This window comes from Bos indicus, chromosome 3 (assembly GCF_029378745.1).
Source record: "Bos indicus isolate NIAB-ARS_2022 breed Sahiwal x Tharparkar chromosome 3, NIAB-ARS_B.indTharparkar_mat_pri_1.0, whole genome shotgun sequence".
Classification (NCBI taxonomy): domain Eukaryota; kingdom Metazoa; phylum Chordata; class Mammalia; order Artiodactyla; family Bovidae; genus Bos; species Bos indicus.
In genome coordinates, this window is record NC_091762.1 from 81,260,781 (window position 1) to 81,281,586 (window position 20,806).

The following is a 20,806-nucleotide window of genomic DNA, read 5'->3' on the forward strand; positions in this document are numbered from 1 at the left end:
ATTTTACTATGTCATAATGAGATTCTCTAAACAATGGATTGTTGATAACTTTGTCCAAAATAGGTGATAATTGTTCTCGTAACTATAAACCTCTCAAAAATCATTTATTAAAATCCAATGAATGCTGTATTTATGTTGATTGGAAATACATTAACTATTATTTCATTTCAATAACTAAATGAACTACATGCAGGCTATTTAATTACCACACCCTAAAGTAGCAATTCTCTTCATGACTTTTCTAAATATCATTATGGAATGGACACAGCCAAACAAGAAATTAGGGAAGGGCAAATGGAGATTGGTAAAAAACCTGAAATTTTCAAAACACAAATTATAAAGTATCTGTTGCTAGTGCTTAGAAACATAATTCTGTCTGTAAAGTATATTAAGATGTTTCAGTAGTGTTCATAAAATGTAAATTCGACTAGCATGGGTAATTCCAAACCTCACATAAAGCTAAAATTATATTCTAATATATATATTATTAAAATCATCTCTGAAACTAATTGATTGAGTTCTTATATTAATCAAATAGTTAAGCAGTCCTGGATCATTATACTGACATGATACCATGCCTATGTTTCATATAAGTGATCAGTAAATAATTAAATTTTTAGGAGGGGGTGAATGGAGTCCAGCAGAATGAAGACACCAGTCAAAATGATGAAAATGATTCCCATATTCTGCTGCCACTGGAATAACAGAGATAACTATAGTACATTTTTTTATTATCTCCCTTCTGTCCAAATCACTCAATATGTAACAGTCATCAGAAGTGGGTGGAATCAATTGCACGCCTAATTCTTGGAACAGGTCCTAATGGGCACAAATGATTGTCATTCCATCCTCTTGCATTCCACTCACCACAGTAAGGTCCAGTCAGGATAAGCCCAAGGCATCCTACAAGAGGAGGGGGCTCTTTACTCTCCTGGAGTCTGATGTGCCCCAGACAGACCTGGGATCACCAAACTCATTTTACTACAGGCAAAGCCAGCCTGAGGGTTAGCTAACTCCTCGAGGGTGATGGAGCCAGGGGGATGTTGGGGTGGGGGTGGAGAAAAGAAGCCTTGGCTTTAATCAAACTATGCCTGAAGCTTACATTACACGGAAATCTCTCAGTTAAGCCAACAAACTATCTTTTAAGGAAGTTTCCTGAGTTGTTGGGATGGGTTGTTACTTGCAATTCTAAACATCCTAACAGAACCACAGATGATGATGGTGATGTGTCTCTGACAGACAGACACGGCCACCCTTACAACAGCCTGGAGCTGTGGCAGGTATTATTTTCCTCCTTTATAAAGTGAACAGCTGAGGCTATGAAGAGGGGGAAAGAATTTATCAAAAGTTACATGGCTGGTAAGCTAAGATCTCAACCGCCTTTGAGGATCTATCACTCCATGCAGTATCTGTACACAGGAAGGAGATTACCACTGTTGTCTCATTTTCTGTATTGAAAACTCTTCTTTTCTTGAATTGTTATTCTGCAGTAGCTGTCCTACTTTCTCTCAAATCATAGCCTTAGCCCAGTGGGCCTTTGTGGAATGTAAAGCATTAAATAACACAATTTCATCATATTTAAATGAAATCACAAAGGTAAAAGTGGCATTACCTGTCCATGAAGGATAAATACCTTCATTACTCTGTCTCCTTGCTTCCATTTCTGTCTTTCCCCACCCACATCCCCCAAGCAACCAAGGCACCCAATAGCCAGAGGGATATTATTAAAGCGAAAATCAATCACAACCACGTCACTCCCTGCCTCAAATCGGCCCATGGCTTCCAATTTCAGCCAGAATAAAATCTAGACTCTTCGGTTCCCACTGTAACTATCCTCTCTCCTCTTCCTCCACTGCCACCCTCCTTCAGTGCCTCCTTTCAGCTTTCCTTTCAAACACCCTGACCCGTTCTCCTCTCTGGCCCTGTGCTCTCTACTTCTTTCCCAAGTTCCTTCCAGGTCCTCCTCCCCAAACACATTCAAGTCTTAGCTCCCTCAGCAGGCTTCTTTCAAATGGCACAGTAGCCTAATTTAACTCCTTCCCAGAATTGATCAGGGTCCAGTGTTATCTTGATTTATTTTTTTGCATAGCTAAATCTCTCTCTCTCCCAGAAGGCAAGCCTCTCAAAAGCAAGGGGGATTCAGTTGGTTCATCACTATACCCCACGCCTAGAGCAGTGCTGAGGTGTACAGGAGTACAGGGGGTCAACCAATAGTTACTAAGATTAACCGATTAACTCTAAGATTCTACAAAGGCCACAGTAACCAAAACTCTTATATAATGCTTTATTTTTAGCTGAAAACAAGAACTGCAAACTCCAGAATTCTCTTTCAAAGATTTTTTAGCTATCGTAGATCATACTTGATTCTTTCTAATCCTGGGCACCATTATTCTTTAAGCTATGAAAGCAAATTTATGAAAACACAGTTCAGTTCAGTTGCTCAGTTGTGACTCACATTCATACATGACTACTGGAAAAACCATAGCTTTCTCACATTCATACATGACTACTGGAAAAACCATTCATACATGACTACTCACATTCATACATGACTACTGGAAAAACCATAGCTTTCTCACATTCATACATGACTACTGGAAAAACCATTCATACATGACTACTCACATTCATACATGACTACTGGAAAAACCATAGCTTTGACTAGACAGACCTTTGTTGGCAAAGTAACGTCTCTAGTTTTTAATATGCTGTCTAGGTTGGTCATAACTTTTCTTCCAAGGAGTAACCATCTTTTAATTTCATGGGTGCAGTCACCATCTGCAGGGACTTTGGAGCCCCCCAAAATAGTCTGTCACTGTTTCCACTGTTTCCTCATCTATTTGCCATGAAGTGATGGGACCAGATGCATAAGACCCAATTTCCCCCTCAGTCAGTCTTTCCCATCAGGAAGCTTCCATAAGCCTCTTATCCTTCTTCATCAGAGGGCAGACAGACTGAAAACCACAATCACAGAAAACTAACCAATCTGATCACATGGACCACAGCCTTTTCTAACTCAATGAAACTATGAGCCATGCCGTGTAGGGCCACCCAGGGCAAATGGGTCATGGTGGAGAGTTTTGACAAAATGCAGTCCAATGGAGAAGGGAATGGCAAACCACTTCAGTATTCTTGCCTTGAGAACCCCATGAACAGTATGAAAAGGCAAAAAGATGAAAAAACAATGTCACTTTAAAAAACAACAGTGGTAGAATTTGGTACTCATAAGGAAAATTAAAAGCACATCTGAATTTTTTTTCAAGTACCTACTTCTCAAAACTCAATAACAGGCACATAGGAACTTTGGGGAGTAATGAAAATGTTATAAAACTAGATGGCAATGATCAATGTACAAATATACAAATTTTAAAAATCAGTCATTTTTTTAAAATAAGGAATAAGGAAACAACCCAATTTCAAAGTGGGTAGATGTTTTCACATTTCACCAAAAAAGATAGGCTAATTGCAAATAGGCAAGTGAAAAAAATGCTTTGCACCATTATTCATTAGGGAAATATTCATTAAGATCACAATGAGATACCACTTCACACATTTTACAATGGATAACATTAAAATGGGCTTCCCTTGTGGCTCAGCTGGTAAAGAATCCACCTGCAATGCAGGAGACCTGGGTTAGATCCCTGGGTTGGGAAGATACCCTGGAGAAGGGAAAGGCTACCCACTCCAGTATTCTGACCTAGAGAATTCCTAGTCCATGGAGTCGCAAAGAGTCAGACATGACTGAGCACATTTTATAATGGGTAACATTAAAATGATTGACCCAATCAAGTTCTGAAGAGGCTGTGGTGCTCCCAGGACTTTTACCCATTGCTGGTGGGACTATATAATGAGATAGCCCCTTTGGAAAACAAACTGCCAGTTTTCAACAAAGTTTAACATACACTTAGCATGCTAGTCCCACCCCTTGAAGTATGAGGACTCATACTGAAACTGAAGCTTTAATACTTTGGCTACCTGACAGGAAGTGCCAACTCATTGGAGAAGACCCTAATGCTGAGAAAGATTGAGAGCAGGAGAAAAGGGGGGTGACAAAGGATGAGATGGTTGGATGGCATCATCAATTCAACGGACGTGAGTTTGAGCAAACTCCAGGAGATGTGGAAGGACAGGGAAGACTGGTGTTGCAGTCCATGGGGTTGAAAGAGTCAGATATGACTAAGCAACTGAACAACAAGTATGAAAACTATGTTCAAACAAAAACTTGTATGAGAATGTTTACCGTAGGAATATTTATAGATTTATGACCTCAAAAAATCCAAATGTTTTTCAGTTGCTGAATGGACAAACTGTGGTACATATGCACAATGGGACGATACTCAGCAATAAAAAGGAATAAACTATATATATATATATAACGTGGATGAATTTCAAATGCATTATGCTAAATTTAAAAAGTCAAGACTCAAAATGTATATCATAATGCCTCCATTTATATGACACTCTGGAAGAAGCAAAATTAGAGATGGAGATGGTTTTCAGGCATGGCAGGTTGGAGTGTAAGGGAGTTGGGGAGGGGAAGGAATAACTACAAAGAAATAGCACTGGAGAATTTTGAAGGGTGATAAAAACTTCCATATTTAGATTGTGGTGAGAATTACATGATGTGCATCCGTGGACCTCTACACCAAAAAGAGTAGATTTTCACGCTCATTAGGGTGGCTATTATTTAAAAAAAAAAAAAGTGTTGGCAAGAATGTGAATTATTGTGAATTGTTGGTAAGTATGTAAAATGGTGCAGCCACTCTGAACCATTAATGCCACAACTGCACTCTTAACAATAATTAAAATTTTAAAAATGTATGTTATATACATTTTGCTGTTTGTTGTTCAGTCACTACGTCATGTCTGACTCTTTGGAACCCCATGGACTGCAGCACGCCAGGTTTCCCTGTCCTTCCCTATCTCCCAGAGTTTGCTCAAACTCATGTCCATGGAGTTCACCGAGTTGGTGATGCCATCCAACCATCTCATCCTCTGTCCCTCCCTTCTCCTCCTGCCCTCAGTCTTTCCCAGCATCCGGATCATTTTACAATCTTAAAATTAAAATTTTAAAAAGTCTGATGCACTTCAAAGATTTGGTTCTGAACTTTCAAGGTCACTTTAAAAAGTGATCATTGCTAGCTATAGGGGGGAGAAAACAGTACATTTTATTGTGTGTAAATCTATCTATCTAAATGACTGTAACATAATGGAAGGAAAGAACATCTGAATCACTACTGCAGGACTTCATTGTTGTAATCACAGTTTGCTCTGGAAATCTGTTTTGTTTATCCCCTTTAAAGAAAAAGAAATAACATGGAAAGCATGAGTTTTGTTTTTTTTTAATTCATAGGTGTAGAACGATGAAGTCACATTTACATTTTTCTCCTATTTTAATTTTTAATGAATCTGTAGTCTCCTATCCCCACTCCTCTTCTCTCTCTCCTCTCTGTTGGAAGAGAGAAACAAACGGCCTACCATCAATTTTCCAACATCCAGACCTCTATCCACCCGGGGTCTTTCAGCATCTTCACCCTGCTAACGGGTCCATCCCAGTAAAGGCATAACCAAAAGAGTTTGGGGAAACACTTATGCTTGCATCGATTAGGAATAAGATTCAAATCCCTCATATGCATCATTTTTCTTCTCTTATACTAATAAGACAGCCACTTGGTTTTCTTTCAGTTCTTTAAGTATGCCAAAGTTGACTCTCAAGACCTCTGCACGGGCTGTTCCAATGCTAGCCAACATCCTCACCCTCCTCCTTTCTGATTGGTTCCCCCTTTTTTTGCTAGCCCCACCTCCACCTCTCCTCTGATCGGTTCCTCTACCTCTCTGGTCCCTCCGCATTACCTTCTGTGATTACTTCCCAGGCCATCCAGTTCTCGGTTGTTGCTCCCACCCACTGCTGCTGCTAAGTCAATTCAGTTATGTCCGACTCTGTGCAACCCCATAGACGACAGCCCACCAGGCTCCCCCATCCCTGGGATTCTCCAGGCAAGAACACTGGAGTGGGTTGCCATTTCCTTCTCCAATGCGTGAAAGTGAAGTCGCTCAGTCGTGTCCGACTCTTAGCGACCCCATGGACTGCAGCCTACCAGGCTCCTCCGCCCATGGGATTTTCCAGGCAAGAACACTGGAGTGGGGTGCCATTGCCTGCTCCCACCCACATTGTTCGATAAATATTTGTTAGTAATTAATTGTAAGGGCCAAGCCCATTCCATAAGAAAATAGCAGTGAACAATACAAAGCTTACCTGTGGGAAGTTAGGGAATATGACAAAACAAAATGAATGGGGTAAGGAGGCAGAGTGAGGAGAGGGAAAGGAGGATACTGTTTTAAAGAAGATGGGCAGGTAAAGAATTTTTTTTTTTTTTTTTTTAATTTTTATTCCCAGATAAAAGAAACAGCAAGTTCAAACGCTCTGGGGCAAGGACGTGCTTGGAGCATTAGAGCAACATTACGCGTTGGGGGGTGGGGGTTGAGGAGGGGGAGGGTGGGAACTCGATGGTGGGAGGGGAGATAAGAAATAAAGTCAAAGATATCAGAGACCAGGTCACTCGGGCTGTAAAAGCCACTGTAATTTTGAATTTTACCCTGGAGTCAGATGGGAGCCTTTAGAGAGTTTTGAGCCGAGAAATGACATATCTGACATATATTAAAAGGATTTCCGTTGTTGTCTTTCCAATAATCCTTGTTTCTTTCATAACATTACTAAAACAATTTATAACTCATATTTATATGATTACTTCTTTAACGTATTTCCCCTAGTTAGGTGCAGAGGGCGGCTCTTATTCAGAGAGGACACCAGCCAAGCACAATAAGAGTAGAGATCTTGTCTCTCTTCTTTTAACCATGAACTCAAATGCAAGCATAGTACCTGACATACAGTATGTGCTCAACACATATTCACTAAATGAACTAGCTGATGAATCTAATCTCTAGGATAACAGAGCTCTAAGTACATAATTTGCACGTATACACACATTTTGGTATTTTTTTTTAATATTCCTAAATGGCCTGGATATACATACTTAAGCTTTCTCCAACAGGAAGAAATAAAACATCAGAACTCAATCAATAATTAAGGTGCTTACTTCTAGACACTGTCACTCATCTGAAACATTTTACATCTTTAGTAGCAAATGCAGGCTCAAGACATTATACTTAAGTCTGGAGTAGGTAATGAAATGGAAACATAGTAGCAGAAGCTAAATTCAGAATAGTATCAGAAAGTTACAAAATCTACTGTTTAAAGAAAGGGAAAGGGAAAGGGAAGTCACTCAGTCCTGTCTGACTCTGTGACCCGGTGGACTGTAGCCCACCAGGCTCCTCTGTCCATGGGATTCTCCAGGCAAGAATACTGGAGTGGGTTGCCATTTCCTTCTCCAGGGGATTTTCCTGACCCAGGGATTGAACCCAGGTCTTCCGCATTGCAGGCAGACTCTTTAACCTCTGGGCCACCAGGGAAGCCCACTGTTTGAAGATGGCCACCCAATTTCTGTAGCCCAGACATTTTTGGAGTCCTCACCATGTGCCAGAGACAGTGTTAACACACCAGGACTACACAGATGAATAAATCTGGGCTCTTTCTTGTGAGAACTCACGCTCTAATAACTCATCTGTACAAAGCTTTACTGTTTGCAGCTCTTGCCCACATTTTTTAACTGATTACAACATGGATGCAAGTAAAATTTTCCAGGCCTCCTTGGAAATCTGAATTAACACTAACTGGGATATCAACCCATAACAAATGAGATGGTTTACAAATCAGCACACAGACTAGTCCCCCATCCCCACCTTCAAGAGAACAGGAGGGGCAAACAACCCCATTACACATAGGGTCAATGAAAACTACTCTGGATCCAAGATTGCTAAAAACCTCAGTTCTCCAGGCTTTCTCCAGAACTACCCAGAGCAGCAAAAACTCAGTGACAGTTCCCAGGGTGGGAGGAATCAAGCAGCAAGAGGCAGAAAACTGGCTCTGTGACAGCAGCCGAGAATATCTCTTATTCAGAGAGGACACCATCCAAGCAGAACGCACCACCTTGAGCACTTTGGCACCGCCTGTCCCTGAGCTGCCAGGAGAGGCATGGGCTTTGGAGAAAGCCGATCAATAAACATGGATGGAATCAGGACAAGGGAATCCAGGATCCCACTAAGGGGCCCAGGGAGCAATACAGTCAACAACAACAAAAAATCCCATTGACATTTTATTTGAGCTAGCAAATGTCTGATAAGAAACCCAACAGGTCTTTCTACCCTTCTCACTTCCCAGAGATGAATGCGAAGATCACAGCAAAACTGTTAACAATATTTAAATACACATATGTTTCACCAATAAGGCCATAAAAATATTCTCAAGCCATTTATATATACTGTTACACATATCAGAGAGGTGACAGACTTCAAAATTTCTTCAAGTATATTTTCATGGTTACACACAGCACAGTAATTGTTAGGGATTTGCGACCTCCCTGTGATATACATGTTTTTGCCCTATGTAGAACCCTACTTTATTTTCAAGTGACATGGAAATATGAAGACTATTTTAAGCTGGTTAATTATTTTATAGGCGGAGTCAGGGCAGACTGATGAATCGGTACTTCAGTGTATTTATGGATCATTAATTTCTGACCATTCCTCTTTGAATTAAGATTTGTAAAAAGAAAAAAAAAAGTTGGCCATCATATACGAGACTCAGTTTGTCTTGTTTCCTTAACATATGCCTTATCAGCTCTGCCACAGCTGAAGTGATTCCAAATTGCTTTATGACACACTTGGATTTTCTCCTGCTAATAATTTCTCCTTCCTGCCCATGACTGGCAGGCTTCTTCCACACTGCAGTAATGTGGAACAGCTAATTATCTACCAATCCACCTTGCTATTCCACACTTGGCAACTTTTATCTGCACAGGACAGCTGCACTCTCCCGTTTGAAGTGAAATGTCAGTCTCTGCTAATGCAACAAGACTTACATCACTAATGATGTCTCCATACTTTGAAGAAACAACTCAAAGCCTAATTAAAAATTCAGATTCATTCTCACTGGCTTGCTGATTTTCCCTGCCCTTCCATCAGGGCCTTGGAGTATCTTTTAAAATACTTGATGCAAAAATAAAATTGAAAAAAAAAATATATATATCCAAGGGGAATCCAGAAAAAAAGAAAAAGTGCTGGAGTCTTGGGCTTTGACCTAGTCTTTAATTGTTATGGTTGGAACAGAATCAGGATGTTATCATGTACAACAGATAAGAATTTCCTCCACTGGCTTCTCTATGACAATGACAACAAAGCACAGTATTTCCAGGGAAATGTGGACCTGAAGCTGCTTCTCAGTTGACCCACACTGGTATTTGGGTATCAGAACTGTTGTAACGGTAATTAACTTAGAAATCATGGGACTATGTAAATCTGCAGTAGGGGAAAACTTCTTTTGAATTCAGAATGAAGAGGGGGAAGGTAAAGAGGCTTTCAAATGACATTTATTCTGTTTCATTATCCAATCAAATAAACAACCCCTCAAAAGTAATTGTACTATTACAATTTTCACAAAAAGAAAGAGCTTCATACTTCTAATAACTAGGGAGAGAGACGCAGTCCTGAAATTCAGTTCTAAAATAGCACTCTTTCTGAAAATTACAGGTAGAATTTCATTCTGAAGATTTTATATAAATACAAAAAATAAATAAAATCACAAAAGTTGTTCTTCCCTAAAGTTTTCTTCTTATGCTTTACCTTTTTAATTAAAAAAAAAAAAAAAGACTTTGGTTTGTACAGGTTCATAATTATAACCAGTTATTGATTACTTAAATTTGCTGTTTTAAAAATAGCTAACATCACTGTGGAGTCAGAATTTTGTATTTCTTCAATGGCTCACTGACTTCTAAGTATTTAAATAACAGCTTTAAAAAAAAAAGTCATCTGTCAAATGAGACTATCAGTTATAAGTTCTCAATCATCAAAGAACTAAGCCAAAACATTTTTTCTTTTCAAAAGAAGAAATTAAAATAAAGCTTCTTGATTAAATCAAGTTTCCTTTCCATTTTAAAGCAAACATCTCTTGGGAAATGAAGCTCCCATGGGATAAGTACTGTGAAAAATGTCCAAAAGTAAGAATCCTAAAAAGTCAAGACCTGAATTCAAGGTCTATCATGTACTACTGGCGTGACCTCTAGAGAGCCACCGCCCACTGGGCCTCTGTTTCTCACCTATAAAATGAGGGGTAGGGGAGGTCTGACTTTCCCTCTGGTCCTTCTAGTTCTCATACACTTCATCAGTGGATCAGGGAGCAAAGACAGGCTCAGGGCAGGCCTGCTGAGCCTGGGTTTGTACAGCCCCTCAGGGCAGGCCACAGGCCACAGGCCACAGTGGGAGGCCAACCAGCCCGTTTGCAGGTCAGAGGCAGGGAGACTGCAAAGTAGGCTCTCAAGAAACTGGACTGGGGGAAGGAGAGCCTAGGTACAGAGCAGGCCTTGGGGCTGCTGGTTGCTAAGCATTTAGCTAAAACCTAAATGACTTCAGTTGAGCTTTCTAGACAGCAAGCTCCTCATTTCTCCAGGTTTCTAGTTCATCTCCCCCAGAGCACATCCCCTCCAAAGACAAGACTCATGCACAGAAAGTAGCTAGTTCGCAACTCAAACACTACGAAGGCTTGGCCAGTCATATAGAAACTAAAGGGGAAAACCTACTTGAGAATGTGAGCAATGGGGCCACATGACCTGAGCCATAATCTAGCCTGGCTCAAACTCCTCCCCAGACTGTCCAATCACCTAGGGCAGCCTGTTCCTCTCTCAAGCCAGTGTAAACTGGGCATTTTGTTGTTACCTGCCATATATCTCACCGCCATGAAGGATCCAAGGATTCCACTACCCAACCTGTATGCTTCTCTGAACTCTTCCTGTGCCCTTTCTTCCCCCTAGCTCTCTAAGCTCCAAACCTTAAGGCCATCTTTCCATTCTCTGAAGAGCCATCACAAAAGAGTCTTCTGGGAACCCCACCCTCTGACTAACCAATTCCTATTCATTCTTCTTTTCCTGGAAGACCTTCCAGAAGCTTCCTCCACTTCTAAGCAGGTTAATATCCCTGACATACTTTCTCCAAGCATCTGGAACCTCCTTTTTCATACCATTTCATTGCCTTGGAAATTAACTGATGGATATCTCAGAATGAACATGGTGCCTGGCACCAAATAAACATTTAATGACTGTTTAAGTAATTATGATGACAGGAAGCTCATCTCCTACAACAACCCGACTTAAACTCTATTCTCTGAGAAAGCTGTCCCTTTTCTATTATACAGAAACTTACTTCCCCAGAATCTTTACACACAATCACTGACTTTACCTCCTAGAGCTCACTGAATAATTCTAACCCAGACACTGCAAATTGGTGGCCTCTGGCCTGATCCAGACAGCTGGCAGGTTTGGTTTGGCCCACACAGTGTTTTGTTTTGTTAATCTGAATTAGTTGCCAACATTTTAAGAATTGAGAGATTTTGTTGAAAACCCAGAGACCCAGCTTCTCCTGAAAACCAGAGTCAAGTGGCAACACTGGCCCCACACTGCCACATGGCAGCAATTGGCAGAGCTGGGTAGCACCTGCTTTGCAGCCCTGGCATGTGCCCTCCCTTTCCAACAACCAACACCATGCCCTACTGATCTATACCTGGCTTGCCTCACTCTGCCTAACTGAACCCTGGAAATGTTAGAGTTAGCAACCCCGGGGTGGGCATGGATCTTGATCCCATATTTCAGCATTTTTTTCTACACTGCCTTGGCCCATTCAAATTAGTTTAGCTTCTCTGATAAAACATGAGCTCTAGGAGGGAAAGCACTGGACATTCTATACTTTCCCCTCCACTCTCCTGGCCTCAGATTCTACACTACCATCTGCTGACAAACTCATCAGAAGATAATTATGTCCACAGTCAGTCTTTTCTCTTCAGCCTCCTGCCTTTCCTTACAGTTTATTTTGCTTTGTTCCTTTCTCCATCCTGCCTTCCATCTCTGAAATAGGGAGAAAGCAGGAGTGAGAAGACACGGCTCAGACTGTAAGCTGGCCACTAAGAAAACACAGAAACTCACAGCCTCGTGGGGAAAGCCAGGCATGAAAATGAGGGCCAGATGGCACATGCCCAGGAGAAAAAAGGGGTCCTAGAGGAGCTTCCCAAAAGAATCTTAGGTGTTACATCTGGAAGGCAAAGGAGGCTGCTGGACAAAGGTACCAGCTATTTTGTAAAGGGCTAGGGAATGCACGGGAGAAGGCAATGACACCCCACTCCAGTACTCTTGCCTGGAAAATCCCATGGACGGAGGAGCCTGGTGGGCTGCAGTCTATGGGGTCGCACAGAGTTGGACATGACTGAAGCGACTTAGCAGCAGCAGGGAATGCACAATGGCTCAGTGGGAAAAGAATCCACCTGCAATGCAGGAAACCAGGGTTCAATCCCTGGGTGAAGATGATCCCCTGGAGAAGGAAATAGCAACCCACTCCAGTGTCCTCACCTGGGAAATTCCATGGACAGAGAAGCCTGGCAGGCTGTAGGCCATGTCATGACCGAGAAACTACACCACCACCACACGGCAATCATTTTGCTCAGGCATGTCCTAAAAAATTTTAAGTATATACCCTCTAAAATATTTGTATTGATGGACTGCAAATTCTATATACTAGTATATCAATATATTATGCCTATTATAAAACATTAACATAGAAATTAAATAAGAATGTAATAAAAATGTTACAGATAGAATCATGGGATACCTGGAATTTCCTTCAAAATAATCAGGAGGGCGGGAAAGAGCAGGTAGAGGCAGAGATGAAACCAGCCTGACCACAAGTAGATAGCTTGTTTAAGCTGGGTAAGAGATACAGGAATATTTTTATGCTCTTCTCTTTACTTCTATATATTTTTTCAAATCCTTGTATTAAAAAAAGCTTAAAAGTAAATAAGGGAATTCCCTGCTGATCCAGTGGTTAAGATTTCATGCCTCCACTGCAGGGAGCCTTTTCACTTCCATGCATTGGAGAAGGAAATGGCAACCCATTCCAGTGTTCTTGCCTGGAGAATCCCAGGGACAGGGGAGCCTGGTGGGCTTCCGTCTATGGGGTCGCACAGAGTCAGACATGACTGAATCGACTTAGCAGCAGCAGCAGCAACTTCAGAGAGCATGGGTTTGATCCCGCATGCTGTGTGGTGTAGCCAAAAAAAAAAAAAAAGTAAATAAAAATGACTCTAATTGGCAGGTCTAATACTTTCTTCATAAATCTTAAATGATGGTTTTGCATCACATCCATGAGGTCGGTGCACCACACTTTGGTAATCCCTGGGCCAGAGGACTGACTATACTGAAATCTGCAGGTTCTAAAGCTTAGATTTCAGTTTCATTCCGGCTCTGGAGCTGCAAAATTTTTGTTGGCTTCCAGGTTCTGTGCCCTGGCACTAAACATGCTGTCCATGTTTATTTCTGTTTACTGATTGTTCCTACATTAGACTGTGTGCTAAAAGAGGTTCCCCCTCCCCCCATTAACCAAATGAAGCTCAAAGGTAATTTAATAATATGCTGGAAGTGACAGAGTTAATAACTAGTAGAGTCAAAACTGGTGCCCTTTATATTTTGACCTCCAATATACTTTTACTCCAGGTTGAAGCAGATTCAAAACAAATCCCATTGCACTTAATACCAAACTTCCAGAGTTCTCCAAGGTTCCTGTTGGCTCATCCACTTAAGCTCAAGGAAGGAACTCTTCAAGCAGCAACCAGAAATAGCACCAAGTTATAAAGTGTGAAACCATCCCCTTACCCTCCCCCACACCCCTCCAGATTTAAGTACAACTGGCAGGAAAAAGCTAAGCAGCTAAGACAGGTATTAGTGGAGAGGAAGGGGAGGAAGTACTGATTCTAAGCACACTGGGGAGAGTCCCTCAGAAGTGATTCAACATGTGTTTCTTTGCACTCATTCTTACCAAGTTCAATTCATCCACCAATGGTCAATTTTGTTCTACTCCAAATGAGCAATCTCAGAAGAAAACAAGGCTGCAGCTTTCCCATTAGGGCTTATACTACACACAGGGCATAGAATCAAACAACATTATTTGCATTTTTTTCCATTCCTAAAATATTCTCAATTGCCTAAGTACATATTCAAATCATCCTAAAACATACCATTCTTGGTATGATTGACATGACTAGGGGGCAAATGCCAACCTTATCTAAACATCACTGTAAATCAGCATGAAGTTATAGTAGGGCCACCAGGGTGTTGATGTGAAATAACCACAGAAGCTCTAGGTGTGAGGGCCAGAGAAATAAGACATGGGGCCATATGCAGAGGTACAGAGTTACAGTCACCCCCACTAATCAAGAATTTAAGACATAGCAACTCCCTTGTCCAGTACCACCAAGGGGCCTTAGAAATGTCTGAAGAACTGCTTATTTGGTTCCCCTTAGTGTCTGAGGCTGCTGATGCTTTCAGGACTGCCCTCTGTGTGTGGCAGATCACTTAAAAGGCTGCAGGAGGAGTAGTCAACTTCATGACCTCATCAGATAATCTTGGCAGCCCTCCGCTGTACTTCCATAATGCCCTGTTCCTCGCTGCAGCATGGTACTAGCCCACTACTTCTCCGCCCCTCACTAAACACTTCCTTTTGTATCTGTCTGCATCATCAGTTGAGAGCTTCAGGGCACAGACAAGATCTTATTTACCTTCTATCCCCAGCTTAAAGTCAAAGTGAAGTCACTCAGTGGTGTCTGACTCTTTGCGATCCCATGGACTGTAGCCCACCAGGCTCCTCTGTCCATGGGATTCTCCAGGCAAGAATACTGGAGTGGGTTGCCATTTCCTTCTCCAGGGGATCTTCCCAACCCAGGGATTGAACCCAGGTCTCTGCATTGCAGGCAGACACTTTAACCTCTGAGCCACCAGGGAAGCCCTATCCCTAGCTTAAGCCCAACCCAAAGTCCTTCATAGAATAGAAGTCTCCCCCAAAGTTTGTTGAATGTATGCAAATATGGACAGTGAACTTAATGCTTTTCTAGGGCATACAAAGTCGGCCTCCCCTTTCACTTTCAGCTGCAGCCACTATTTACAACACTGCTCTATATTTTCAGTCAACACCTCACCAATGCTGAGCTTATCAGTTCTGTCCTGGCTGCCTCCTTTCCTTCCATTTGAAGTGAAGCTCCTCAGATTGTACTTCTGGCATTTATTCTGCCCCTATTGGAAGGATTCTCCCCACCCATCCCCCTTCCAGGCCCCATACAGCAGCTGTCTGACCAACCTGCTGGTGTGTCTGCCAAGTTCACAGTGACTATGCCCAGCTCAGCAGAGCTGAGTTAGAATTAACATCAAGGCGGGCAACCTGGCTATGTGCCAGGTCCTTGCTGTTAGGAAGCCTGTATTGTCATATAATGTTAAATGGGCCTTATAAGTGCCTGGTGAAATGGCTTCCAGAGCCAGATATGCCTTCTAACAAGCAGGCATTGTTGCTTAACTGTTTTACCTGTGCAACCTTACCTCCACCTCCAAATTGTAAACTCCTTAAGGGGCTGTGCTGAAGTATCTCCTTTTAAATCCACCAAACACTCAGCTAGCATAGTGCTCTGTGCCTAGTCAGCTTCTAAGGAAATCTCTTTGCTGAAGAACAACCACATCTGTCAACAGTTCCCAGTCCCAGCTCCACATCAACAGGTGCTTTCACATGGACTATTTTCATTAAGTCCACAGAGCAGATCTCCAGGAAGAATCATCACTGCCACCTTTACAGACAAAGATCACCTAACTTCTAAAGTGGCAGAGCTGGAACCCAGGTTTCCAATATGGAAACTTTCCATTCCATGATGCTCCTTCATTCAATAAAAAAAAAAAAAAAAACTTTTTGCATGAATGAAAAAGCAGAAACAAGGCTCCCTGAACACAGCCATTCTCTGCTCCCTAGATCTCAATGTCCATGGTTTCACTCCACCAGACCCCTGAGGAGATGATGATTAGGTTTTTGACTTTTACCCATGATGTATGAGGCCTGCTGCCAGGGGGGCAGTATTCAGTGGCAACTTTCCCAAGGCACTGGCAAAATTAGTTGGTGCAAATCATTTAGAGAATTTTTTTTTTTTAACTTTGTCCATTACTAAAAAGGAACCACAACAAAAAACCATGAGCAGGCAGCTACCATGAGAAAAACCTTTCCAAGGAAATCTTTAAGCTAGGCTGCTTTTCAAACTTTCTTTATCAGCCAGCACAAAAACTATGCCACAGGAAACTACAGTGCTGAAAGAAGTTCTGGGTTTTGTTTTTGTAAAATTCTTCCTTGTGCCTGTCTTGTGAGAGGTGACAACAGGCCTCCCCCTTGGAAGCGGCTTTGCAATTTCTCCAAATTAAAAACGGTCTTTGGAGAATTTCAGCAGTAGTGACGTAAAAGTCTGGAAATGGGTTTTTAATTCATAAATGAACCTACACAAAGTTTCTTGTCAAAGAAGATGCCGCCGTGAAAAGTCTGCACTGTACTTGACATGCCAAGGTCAAGTGAAAAGAGTCGATGCCTTAATTGAGAGAGGACATTCTTTTCCTGCAAAGGTAGAATACCTCTCTCCAACTCCTTCATATCTTTGGATGGAACTTTGACCCCACTCACCTTAACACTCACATGAGGCTACCTGTCTTAGAGCAACAGATTGGCTATAATATCCAACATGTCACAAGGAGTGATTATATTATCTGCTCTTTAGACAGCTAAACCCACATAATTTCAGACCCACTGAACAAATCCCAGAGGTTTACAGAGGAAAATTTGAGGCTTGCAACCTTGTTTTAAGGGCAATAAATGTAACCTGCTTTAGATTTTATTTTACAAACATCTGTCCCCCACCCCCCCAAAAAAACAAGCTGGCAGTCTAACAAAACTGAAAAGAGATTTCCCCCAATTTTCCCAGAAGGAGGCAAGTGGCAGATCAATGTACAGCTCAAGAAGAAGAATTTAAATACAGTATGTGCTGCTCCTTTTAAAAAGGGAGAGAAGCCACTTCACATTTTGCCAGACAAAACCCTGTCCCCAGGAGGCCAGCTTCCACAATGAGGTTGCAAAGGTGTTAGAAAGAGGCCAGTTGGAGGAGATAAAGGGCCATTTGGGCACAAACCCCCCACTGATCAGAGCTTTTTTTTCTTCTTCTTCTTCTAAAGTGTCTCCCTTTCAACAGGGAAGCCTTTTAAAACTACATTTGTTTTGGATCCCTACCTGAAAGACAATGTGTTGGGATCCGATTTCACCTTTTGTCAAGGATTGGGTGAGAAACAGTAAAACTGCTGTCAGCATCTTAGAAAAAGCTAGTCCTTCACTTATATGGTGGTGGTGGTGGGAGACCCGAAGTGATGGGATGAAGGTGACAAATGGCTGCCAATCTTAAGATCACTGTCCAAAACTGTAATGTATTAAATTTCTTTATTAAAAGAGGGTCTCTATGCAAAAACACAATTGTTTGTCCTCTGAATTGAAACATTCATCAGTGGAAAAAGAAATCCTAGTTTTTCCCTAACATTTTAGTTCATTTCCTCTAAAAGTTACTTGACTCCTGAGAACTCTGTCAGCAATCATCAAAAATCAGAACATGCATATGGAAAAAATTATAACAATCTGAACCGAAAAGATCTGCGTAGAAAAGTTCAATGTTGTATCTTAAAAGTTTGCCTACTCTTATGCAAATGAAGAAAAATCGGACTCTACTGCACTTCAGGGCTGGTGTCTGCACATAAACACAATTATCTTTCAGGCAAACCATCCACTCCTAAAACAAAACAAACCACCCAATAGTCTTTCACTACAGCGGTAAAGGTCGGTGGAATTGACTTTAGGAAAACTGTATCATCCTTGGAGGAGACTGGTGGTGGTTAGGGCGGGAGGGTAAAGAAAAAAAAAAAATCAGAAACCGGAATCCCAAGTGACTTCTACCTCTCCCGATGGGAGGTAGAAGGGTGGTCACAGTAGAATCGAAATCAGAAACCTCTTCCGAGAACACGTTCCTGGAAACTTCGCTCTTTCGTAAACCACATGCATCACATTATTGTTCGAATACGGAAGAGAAGGAGGTTACTTTACAGAAAAATGTTACAGCAAATATTTCAGATTCGGAATGTCAGTTCAACCTCTCCTAATCGAGTGGGCCTTTCCGGCCAAAGAGGTTAAAATAACGGGATAGAATCTCCAGGTGGTTGCTGTTTAGCAATTTTTTTTTTTTTTTTTTTACTACTGTTGGTACTGTTGGTTATTAGTAACATCTTCACGATTCCTTACTGGCCTCGGGCAATATTTCTTTAGCACCACCACCACCACCCCCTCCCCGGGAGGACGGACCTGGTAAACAATTTAGAGAAATGGGAACCTTATTCCCTATGCTTGCTTTTTCCTCCACCCCATACCAAAAGGCATACACAAAACAAAACAAAAACATTCGGACAGCGCGCAACCAACAGCGGAAAGCAACAAAAAATGTCCCCCACACAGCACGAGTCGGGGATCTACCAAGAGTCTATGAGGCCGGCCCCTCCCCCAAGGCACCCGGGCTGGGAGAGGGAGAGCGGAGTTCACTCCCCGGACGCTCTCAGCGGGCCCAGGTGGCCCTGGAGCAGCTGCGCAAGCGGCGGTGACGGCCCTCCGGGCGCCCATTCGTGCGCCTCTGTCGGGGGGACCCGAAGAGCTGATCAAGGGGGTACAGACTGGAAGCCTCGGAAAACCGTCCGAGCCAGGCGGGACCGTCAGCCCTGGGATGGATACACAAAGAGGGAAAAGGGGAGTTTGTAGGGGTGGCGGCGGGGTTTTAAAAAAAAAAACTGCGGGGGAAATTGGTGCAAATTAGGAAAGGAGGCGCAAAGGAACCTGAGAATCCTCGCCGAGATAATAGAGCTGTGCTCGGGGAGGGGCATGGGAAATGGGTCCTGTGCAAAGGGCAGGGGCTTCTGCACAGGAGAAAGAGAAGGGGACCCAAGAACTTGGAAGGAGTTGGTGTGTAGTTAGAGGATCCACGCAGAGGCCAGAGGTGTCCGGGGCAAAGGGTGCTCTGTGCATGCGGGCGAGGTCGGTGCTCGGTTAAAGTGACCTGTACTGGGGATGGGACCCGGCTCTGAGCAAAGGAGCGAGGCGGGATGTGCCTGGCAAGCTCCCGGGCACAAGGGGTGGGGGTGGGGGGGACCCTTACCTGCATAGTGACGACCCCCAGCTCTTCCGCCGCCAGCCTCCGCATCTGGCTCGCCAGCACTTGAGCCTCGTCCAGGATAGAGAATTCGGCGTCGGCCCCGGCCCCCAGCAGCCAGCCCACGGCCAGGCAGAGCAGCCAGAGGGGCGGCCGCCGCGCCTGGATCCGTCCAAGCGAGCCCCGACCCCCGCGGGCCAGGGCGGCTGCCCCTGCCGCCTCCTCTTCCTCCGGCTCTCGGGTCATGCCGCCTCCCCCGACTCCCCGCCGACGGGCTCCAGGAGCCGGGAAGCGGGGAGGTAGCCCCGGGAGGTGCGCCCAGGGCCCGCTCGGCGCACCCCGCAAAACTTTCTCGCCCTTCTGCAGCAGCTTCTAGGCGCCCCGGCAGCTCCTAAACTTAGGGGGGCGCCCAGTTACGGCGCGGGAGCGCGGGCGGCCACCATCGCGGGATCGGGCGGCCGCGGCAGGAGAGGAAGCAACCGCCCCAGCAGTGTCCCGGACCCCGGCGCCGGCGCTGCCCCCGCGAGGCGACGGGCTGCTGCGAGAGCTGCGGCGTCCGCACCCGGTGCGTGGCCGCTGGGCTCACAAGCCGAGCCGCCGAGCTTTCGCTTCCCGCGGGTCCCAGCGGAGAGAGGCGGCGGCGAAGGCGGGCGGCTGCAGCCTGGGAGGAGGAGCGGCGATCGGGCTTGGTAGGCTGGGGCAGCCACCCGAGCGAGCAGGGAGAGGTTTAAAAAAAAAAAAAAAAAGCTGAAAGAAAGAAAGAAAGCCAGCGGCGGGGGAAAGGGAGGTGTCTGGTGCCACCACGCTGCGCTCCGGCTCCGTGCACTTCCCGGCCCGGCAGCCGCCGCGGCTGCGGTGATTTATGGAAGCGGGGAGAGAGGCGGGGACATTCCCCCGGTCGCCCCTCCTCTCTCTGCCCGGCTCCCGCCTCAGAACCGGCCCCTGGAGACGCTGCGGGCCCGAGAACAGGCTCTCGGCTCGGGTACCAGACCTGCACGGGGTGGGGTCCCTGGAACCTTCTGGTTGCCGGGGACAGTTATCCACCCCAGCTCTCACCACCTCTGCCCCCGCGAAGGGACTCCGGGATCCCACCATCGAAAGTCCCTTTAAGTTCTAGGACGCTGGCTTTCTGCCTGGCAGAGATTTGTGAAGGACGGGACTGCCATTTGTGGGTCCACTGCTCCCCTTCGGTGTTACCAGTAACAATAGCTAGCATTTGTTAGATCAACGGATTCCTTTTTGTTTTTAACCAACTACTATGTGCCCGGCCCAGTGCTCTGGGGTTTGTATACATTATCCTTTAATCCTCACCACATCCCTGTGAGGTATGTATCTTTATCCCCAAATTTTAGGTAACAAAGACTGAGGCTTAGAGAGGTGGAATAAATTGCCGAAGGTCACCCAGGGGATAAGAGGCAAATCCAGACTTTAAGCAGTCGGAGACTATTGCTCTTAAATAGGACGTAGTTCTTTCTGTCTCTTTTTGGAAATGAACCATCTGATCTCATCAAAAGCAAAAAACAAAACAAAACCCCAAAAATTACTGAGCTGGAATTCACTCCAGACATCTATTCTCTGCAGCGGGGGAAGGGAATTTCCTTCCTTCCTGCCTACTCCTGACTCCCG

The 20,806-nt window shown here is 44.0% G+C and overlaps 1 protein-coding gene across 1 annotated transcript in view; it reads right to left on the bottom strand.

The window, feature by feature from the left end:
* Positions 1 to 20,011, bottom strand: part of CACHD1 (cache domain containing 1) — a 234,983-nt gene extending 214,972 nt beyond the window's left edge. Inside the window, exon 1 of the mRNA XM_019957321.2 lies at positions 19,187 to 20,011. Within this exon, the coding sequence (XP_019812880.2) occupies positions 19,187 to 19,426 (240 nt within the window). The 5' untranslated portion in view covers positions 19,427 to 20,011. The remainder of the gene's footprint in view (positions 1 to 19,186) is intronic.
* Between the last annotated feature and the right edge of the window lie 795 nt (positions 20,012 to 20,806).